The sequence below is a fragment of the Austrofundulus limnaeus genome, unplaced genomic scaffold (genome assembly GCF_001266775.1).
Source record: "Austrofundulus limnaeus strain Quisiro unplaced genomic scaffold, Austrofundulus_limnaeus-1.0 Scaffold267, whole genome shotgun sequence".
NCBI lineage: Eukaryota > Metazoa > Chordata > Actinopteri > Cyprinodontiformes > Rivulidae > Austrofundulus > Austrofundulus limnaeus.
The window spans coordinates 248,871-257,780 of record NW_013952669.1 but is presented as its reverse complement, the minus strand read 5'-3'; the positions used below and the strand labels follow the sequence as shown (position 1 = coordinate 257,780).

Sequence of the window (8,910 nt, the reverse complement as noted above, 5' to 3'; positions counted from 1 at the left end):
TATATATATATTTGCTAGGGTGTCACTGTGATACTTTTCATTTTCCGCATTTTTATGTGAGAACTTCATGTGTCCCAAATCCTGACTAAAGGGGCTGGGCAGCTGGGCCCGAGTCATAGAATAAAATTATTACCTTTACGAAACTCATTTGTAACATATTAGGGATGATAAATTACTTACTTGGTGACATGAATTGTTTGTTGAAGTAACTGATGTAAACATGTTTACAGTACAAGAAACAGTGATTCTGAACTTTAAAAGCTGTAAATGGTTGGTTTTCATTGGAAACTTGATATCTGGTTGCTAAATGACTTTCAGGCTCTCTGGTGTTAAACATGACCATCATAAACATTCAAACTAAACATGATTGTGGTATTTTCAAAGACATTTAATTTTTTAAAAGCAACTTGTTGGAGACTTCAGTAATGAGGCAGGGATTTGTAATAACATGATGCTGGCACCTGACAGAATCCAGACTGTCTGTGGGATGATCCACACATTTAGTTTTTTTTTTCTTTTTAATGTTTCTTCCCTCTCAGAAGTTATTGAATTTCTGATGCTTTTTCTTAATAATTTTTTGTTTATTTAAGAATGACTATTTTACATCTATCCCAATAGTCTTAAAATTCAAATGGATTCTGAAGTTGCGCATGCTTAAATAATTGGGGAAACACTAGAAAAAAGACAAATGAATAAAAACAGCTTCAGTGTCAACTTTCAAACTGCGCTCAAGTTCTTAAAAAGTAAATGCAACTCCCAACTGTTTTATCAAAATTCTCCATAATTTGTGTTTGTGTTATTATTTGATGTTAATTTGAATTCCAGGTTGTTGGGCAACAAATAAAAAAATTTTGTTTTGAAGTTGCTGAATTCCCCACCCATTGAATACATCATCATCTGTATGTACATCACAGGCATGAAACTCAAGATCCACGGGCCAAATGTGGCTCCCCAATACATTTTTTGTGGCCTGCGAAAGCTTCAAAGACATACTTATGTGTTTAGAATAGGCTTATGCTGCTTTGAAGTTAGCTTTCACCTTAAACTATATCTCCTATAATGCATGACAATTTTACCCAAAAAATGACGACATCCAACCACCAGGTGGATGTGCACATGGTTCAAAAGTAGCGAGTAACAAGTAGCCTTTAGCCGGCTGCTGGCATAATTCACCTTGTAAAATCTCCATCTCACCTCATTTTTTCTGTGGCCCAGTTGTGGTCATAAATTAATTCTAGTGGGAATTTCCTGTCGAAAAGTGGGAGAGTTCAAAATTTAAGATGTCAGCTACTCACTACAATTCAACAGTGAGGAACACTCTTTTACTTTTAATAGTATTTCTGCGCTGTTGACCTCAACTCGGGATGTCGTGGGTCAGTGGGCAGAATACTTCAAAGACCTCCTCAATCCCACCAACATGTCTTCTTATAAGGAAGCAGAGCCTGAGGACCCTGGGTCGGACTCTCCAATCTCTGGTGCCGAGGTCACTGAGGTGGTTAAAAAGCTCCTTGGTGGCAGGGCGCCGGGGGTGGATGAGATTCGCCCAGAGTTCCTTAAGGCTCTGGATGTTGTGGGGTTGTGTTGGTTGATGCGACTCTACAATATTGCGTGGACATCGGAGGCAGTTCCCCTGAATTGGTAGACCAGGGTGGTGGTCCCCCTATTTAAAAAGGGGGACCGCAGAGTGTGTTCCAACTACAGGGGGATCACACTTCTAAGCCTCACTGGTAAGGTCTATTCAGGGGTTCTGGAGAGGAGGGTCCGTTGATAGTCGAATCTCAGTTTCAGGAAGAGCAGTGTGGTTTTCGTCCTGGTGGTGGAACAGCGGACCAGCTCTACACCCTCAGCAGGGTCTTGTAGGGTGCATGGGAGTTCGCCCAACCAGTCTACGTGTTTTGTGGATTTGGAGAAGACATTCGACCATGTCCCTAGGGGATTCCTGTGGGGGGTACTCCGGGAGTATGGGGTACCAGGCCCAATGATACGGGCTGTTAGGTCCCTGTACGACCAGTGCCAGAGCTTGGTCTGCATTGCCAGTAGTAAGTCGGACTCGTTTCCACTGAGAGTTGGACTCCACCAAGGTTGCTGTTTGTCACTGATCCTGTTCATAACTTTTATGGACAGAATTTCTAGGCGCAGCCAAGGTGGTGAGGGGATCCTTTTTGGTTACCTTAGGATCACATCTCTGCTATTTGAGGATGATGTGGTCCTATTGGCTTCATCAGATCGTGATCTCCAGCTCTCGCTGGAGCGGTTCACAGCCGAGTGTAAAGCGGCCGGGATGAGGATCAGTGCCTCCAAATCCGAGACCATGGTCTTGAGCCGGAAACCGGTAGCGTGCCGCCTCTGGGTCAGGGAGGAGGTCCTGCCCCAAATGGAGAGGTGGGAGCTGAGTCAGAAGGCAAAGCTCTTGGTTTACCGGTCGGTCTACGTTCCTACCCTCATCTATGGTCATGAGCTTTGGGTAGTTACTGAAAGAACGAGATCACAGTTACAAGCGACTGAAATGAGTTTCCTCCGCAGGGTGTCTGGGCTCTCCCTTAGAGATAGGGTGAGAAGCTCAGTCATCCGGGTGGGACTCAGAGGAGAGCTGCTGCTCCTCCACGTCGAGAGGAGCCAGTTGAGGTGGCTCCGGCAGCTGGTTAGGATGCCTCCTGGACGCCTCCCTGGTGAGGTGTTCCGGGCACGTCCCACTGGGAGGAGGCCCAGAGGAAGACCCAGGACACGCTGGAGGGACTATGTTTCTCGGCTGGCCTGGGAACGCCTTGGGATTTCCCCAGACAAGCTGGCCCAAGTGGCTGGGGAGAGGGAAGTCTGGGTCTCTCTGCTTAGGCTGCTGCCCCCCGTGACCTGATTCCGGATAAGTGGCAGAAAACGGATACACAGACAATCGTACATGTAGTATTTTTCAGTGTTTATAAGAGGACATGTTAAAATGCTGTTTCTATCCAGGAAATACCATGTAAAGCTGATATTTTATATTTTAATAATATTTGTCCTTCTAGTTGTATAACTTTTACATAAACCTCACATGATCAGTTTTTACACCAAGAGAAAGCCCTTTGCCTTTCACCAACTAGCACACTGTAACATTGAGTTTTTTGGTCATTGTATCTCCAACCAGCTGAATAAAACTTTTTTGCTGCTTCTGAATATAATTTAGTGAGAAATATACTGCTTTTTCAGCTAAATACCCCATTAAATACCAAGGGAAATGGCAAAGTTAGCTGTTAATTTTTTGGGTTTGTTACTACAAACACGTTACATAAAACTTATTTTACCCACTGGTGGTATTAAATATTTATCTGTGCAGCTTTATGAACACACAGTTCCACTATCTTTTCAATTATTTACTATGACTGAGTGCAAACTACAGTAAAGATTTCTTCTTTGCACTGAGGCAGTGGATTAAACATAATTTGCAACAAAGATCTCATTTTTTAAATTTTTTCTTAAGGTCAAACATGAGCATGTTTGTACATCAAAGTTATGAAGCATTGGTGGTAAAGGCTTTGCTCTTCTGAAAGTTATAATAATATTAGCCTTGAGGTGCCAAGATGTTACCAGTTATTACACATCTCTTTAGATTAGAAAACAAAGTAAAGCGCTCATTAGTTTTCTCAATGTGTTTTAAAAAGTCCAACACTCGCTGTGAAGTAGTGGTGTGTTTGACAGCAGAGGAAGGTGACATTTATTGCTGATTGGCCCTGTGGGGGACGGCATCAGTCAAACAAAAGAGCAGGTTTACACTTGTTTTGGTATTCTATGTTTAGACACTTGGAAAATGGAGCGAAACAAACAAAGCGGGGAAAAAAAACACCCTCCATGATCAGTTTGATGAACAAACAGGACAAATGAGAGAAAGAGCTTCAACATTAAAACACATCCTGTCTCCATGTTTTCGAGTAATAAAATCCATCATCCCACCTGTTTCAACTAATTCATCTCCCTGAATGACCCTCATCCCTCTGCTTCTCCACCTCGCTCGGTTTCTCACCTGGCAGGAGCATACGGAGCACCGATCGCTGTCCAGCACCCAGATCTGCCCGCTGTGCTTGACCTTGCCGTCGTGGATGCAGTCCCCGGTGCAGTTGTGCCCGTGGGGGCACCGGCAGTCGTAGCCCCCCTCCAGGTTGAAGCACACTGTGTCGTTGGCACAGGTGTTCCTCCCTGTCTTGCATTCATTAATATCTGCAGGGAGCACAAGAAAAATGACACGGTACATATGCTCAGTGCGGGTGACGCTGTTCCCTGTGCACGCGAGCTGTGAAAAATGTCAATTAGAGAAGCCATTAATGCGGCTTTGCTTCAGAATGCAATGCAAGAGGAAACCGAAGCAACACACACATGCACACACATGTTCCAAATCTTGAGGGGAAACAGACAGTCTGCAACTGTATCGTAACCCAGAAACCCACTTTTGGCCCAATTCAAACTTTCTGAGGTGCAGACGGGTTATTCTTCTGTTGTTTATTTATTTAATGGAGAATGTCTTTAATATGCTTTCTTTCTCTTGCCTCCATCATCTCAAGCTGACAACTCAGACAGGGTCAAACAGCAGAGCAGCAGCAAAACTATTGTTACAGGCTTTGCTTCAATGTTAGTGTTGATTGAGGGTCTCTGTTCTGACAGCTCTGACATGTCTTCCAACATGCTGAATCACAGACAATGTTCCACAAAATGAACAAGCTGCAGGAAAAGCAAAGTGACATTGTGGGGGGAAAAAAGAGGAAAAATAGAAAGACAGCAAACAATATGCACATACAGTGACATACCTCTCTGATTAAATCCCACATCAGAAAATAATATACATCTCTAAATTTGAGTGAGCCTCTGATAGCAGCTGACCTTCAGGTCTAACAAAGTTCTGCTGTTTGGACTCGATCAAATACGCAGAATCCATTTACTAGTTTTGAAACTGAGATGTACAATTATGAAGCTTATAGTGACATTTTATAAAAAAAACATTTTCTTTATTCATTAGTTACACACTTTGCACTTAAATTAAGGTAATAGCTCAGATATTTTGAAATGGGTTCTGAAAAAAAGGTTATGCACAATCTTACCAGTTGTAGCTAACAAGTACCAGGATTTTATTGTTTTTCAGGCTCGTGAAACAACTCTTCCTCAAAAGATCAGACTGATACAAAACATTTCTTTCAGATATGGGAATGTGTTCACTCATCGGAATTAGGTAATTAAAATAAAAAAGTGTGAATAAATGTGTATACAGTATACTGTACAGTAAAAACAGGGTGAGTCAAAAGTCTCTGACACATTTATTTCGGAAACAAAAAGGAAAATGTAAAATTTGAATACACCAGCTAATAATGAGTGAGGGAATTTAACTTTTAGGGTAGATGTCCAGAACAACGAGGCATATTGACTAGAGGTGCTATCATGTGACTTTTCATGGTCAGCCATATTGTTTGGGGCGAGGTCAAGTTGGTAAAGTTGAATGTGGTAATTGTGACATGTTCAATTTAGGTCAGCACATTAATGAAACTCAGTTTGCTATTGGTCTACCCTTTTTTATTTAATAGAAATGCTTGTCAGTAAATACTTATATTAGGCAAAAACGTGTTGCCAAAGTATATGTTTGCAATGGATGATGTTTCTAATAGACAGAAGCTAATCAATGAAAAACTAAAAACTAATATTTGTATGCAATTCTATGCAGAAACCGAGCCCTGATAAATTACTAAGACTGACAGCCCACCCTTTATAACGTGGCATTGCGCTCGTACCACATTGATCTTCTGAAGCGTGACGCCTTTAGTCAGTATATCAGTGGTCCATAACATGGCTACCATCTCGAAAGCCACCATTTTAGATTAAGTGCATGTTCTTTCAACGGGAAGGTCATTATGAATATCAACAAAGATTAGAAGTGTCTAGAAATGGATTGCCACAATCAGATTGGCAATGTCTCTTGTGGTTCAAAGGTTATAAACACAGAAATTTGCAACAACTACTGGGAATGTTGCCTGTGATGCACTGATGTTTGACTTGTTCAGTGTGCTGCTCCTGGTGCTGAACACAGACACTCCTGTAGCAAACAAGAATATTTTTGAACTGTGTGTTGACAACTCCTGAACCAAAAGGTATTTAGTAAATCTGATAGCAGCAACTGATTTCAGAGAAAGTTCTGGTCTTATTTGATATGCATACATGTCAACCTCTTCGGACGTTTACCTGTATAAAAAGTGTCAAAAATCTGTACATTTTGCAAAAAATACGTACAACTCGCACCCGCGGGGGGTGGGGGGGGTCTGTCGGCTGCGGAAAGGAGAGCGGAAAAAGTTCAAAACTTATTTCTAGCGTAGGAAAGGCTGGTAGATGGCTATTTGCTGTTATTTATTGTTTTTTTTAAATAATCCTACAGGCTCAAAAATCCTTACGACTTGAAAAAATCCATAAAATTGCTCTATACGTCCTTATACCTGCAAAATGGCGCAAAATCCTTATAACTTACGGACAATCCGTACAAGTTGACATGTATGGATATGCTATACGACACCCTTAATATTGGATAAATCTGACTTTGATCCGGTATGGTGGCTTTCAAGATGGTTATGTTTGGGACATAGCTTCAAAGATTGCTCTCTTCTGCCATTACTTGCTGGGGTATTCACACATTTCATTTTCCTATTGGTTTCTGAATAGGAGTGTCCTGAAACTTTTGACTCACCATGTGTTTCTTTAACAGTCTATATGTAATATACATGTTTGTGACAGTTGAAATATTGGCATTGCCGCCAAAAAGTTATTTTTTTATTAAGGTCAGGTGAAAATGAAGGGGGTTAACTTACCCACGCACGAGTCCCCATTGGCGGAAAACAAGCCGTTGTCATGGTAGCCGTCACGACACTCGCAGTGGTACCAGCCGGGCAAGTTGACACAAGTGGATTTACTATCACACTCGACAAAGCCGTCCGCACACTCATCGATATCTGCAGAAAGGGGAGCAACACTCAGACATCCATACACACCAAGACGTACATCGGCTTTTAAAATATGCTTTTTTTTGCAGCGACTGAGACGTTGTTGCCTCGTGGGCATTTTTAACGCTGACTGATTCATAATTAAAACCCAACATGTGTAGTCTTTGAGAGACCAAAGCTTTCATTGATCAAACTTGGTCTCACAGCCAGAGAATGGCATCTGTATCAATAAAAGATAGCATGGGAACGAATAAATCTAGTCTAAGAAGCTTACTCTTACATGAAAGAGCTTGTGTTTTGTGAAACTCTTCATTGTGTGTACAGACATGCAGGTAAACAAATTATTTCCAAGGTGAGTGCGCTGTTTTTCTTTAATTCATTTCGCTCGGACAAGACTTGCCGCGACGATGTGAAAAGACACTCAGCTAATGGCTCCGGGTGGGTGTCAATAAATGGAGCCGATGTTTATTTTCACAGAGCACCACTTAGAAGAATCCTCGCCTCTGCCTCTCCTTACAGCTCTTGTCTTTAATGCAAGACTGAGATTAAGTGCTCTGACTCTCTCCTCCCTGTATTTGTCTCCCTGTCATTCTCCGTTTGACTCTTTATTCTTTTTCCTTTGTTTTGGTTCCTTTTTTTTCCCTTCTTCCTCCTCTCTCCTCCTCTCTCGTCCTGGCTTTCATTACAGTGAGCTGCCCGGCGAACATCAACCAAGAAAAATCCAATTCACTCGTTAACAATGAGCATAATGCACACAGAGAGACAGATTGCTCTGATATTCCAGCTAACATTTAATTAAACCCAGGCCCCAGACCCACATGAAAGAGGAAATAAAGCCCGTTATTATGCAGCAGGGGGCTAAATATGTTTAGGTCCGGACACGCACCGTGATTAAATGCGTCTGCACAACCAGTGATGGCTTTTTTTTATGATTGCGCATGATGCACGATGCTCCGCTCTCATTATGAAAATGGCCGTGTGCCGGGTGTGACCTTCACATCTGTATGGCATCAGTATCCCCCACAGAGCGACAGGCAGACGGGCTCATGGGTCACCCCACCACCAACACACACACACACACACACACACACACACACACACACACACACACACACACACACACACACACACACACACAAGAAAGAAAGAAAGAAAATTACGGTGGGACTGAACGTTTCGTTTATTAGATTAACAATCACGTGATACAATGATGGAGCGTGCGGTGGGGGGTGGGGGGGTGCGCTCCCCTCGGAGCAAGCTGGTAATGACGGAGCGGGTTGTGTGCGCATTTTGTGTGTGTGTGTGTGTGTGTCTGTGTGTAAAGCCAGTGTTGTCTGCAGACAGTGGCGAAGAGGAGAAGGAAGCAGCTCAACATGACCTCAGGCTCTGAGACATAAAACAAATTTAAAGCTGCTGAGTTTTTGATTTTAAAAAATGTGAGATTTTCATCTGTATTCATGATGCAAATGAGGACATTTTATGTAATTCTACAGACAATCAGTGCAAGGTGACAACATTATTGTGTTGAAAATGAACTTATCTTAGCATTTTCACAGTCTTATCTTGACATTTCTCTGACAATGTTCTTGAACATGAAATTCGAGGCAGTGATTGGTCCATGTCGGGGTTTTTCCTAACGACGTCATCCAGGATCAGCTTTGCGGCACAGCCAGGTGTCGCAAATCAGCTCTAAGACTGACACTTAAGAATTACTCCTACACTTCACTTAAAGTAAGACTGGGATGCTTGATAACTGATTTTTACTCTCAGCTTTTAACTAAGAATTTTTTTACACTTAAGTCCACTCTTAACAGCATTCTTAAGAGTAATTCTAAGAAGTTTTATAAATAAGCGCCCTGATCTTAATGCCATCTGTTTTGTCTGTGCTCACCTAAAAATAAATGGATAAATACATGGATGGCATACATAAATGTATACACATACCCATACATATATAAAGATATAC

General features: G+C 42.0%; 1 protein-coding gene across 3 annotated transcripts in view; it reads right to left on the bottom strand.

Moving 5' to 3' along the window:
* nell2a (neural EGFL like 2a) overlaps positions 1–8,910 on the bottom strand; it is a 137,989-nt gene that overhangs the window by 13,547 nt on the left and 115,532 nt on the right. For all 3 annotated transcript variants that reach the window (XR_001311236.1, XM_014020820.1, XM_014020819.1), the window contains 2 exons: positions 6,813–6,953; positions 3,998–4,191 (listed from right to left, as the gene is read on the bottom strand). Coding sequence is in view for 2 of the 3 variants with exons in the window: in XM_014020820.1 (XP_013876274.1) it covers positions 3,998–4,191; positions 6,813–6,953 (335 nt within the window). In the remaining variant the exon portion in view is untranslated. The remainder of the gene's footprint in view (positions 1–3,997; positions 4,192–6,812; positions 6,954–8,910) is intronic.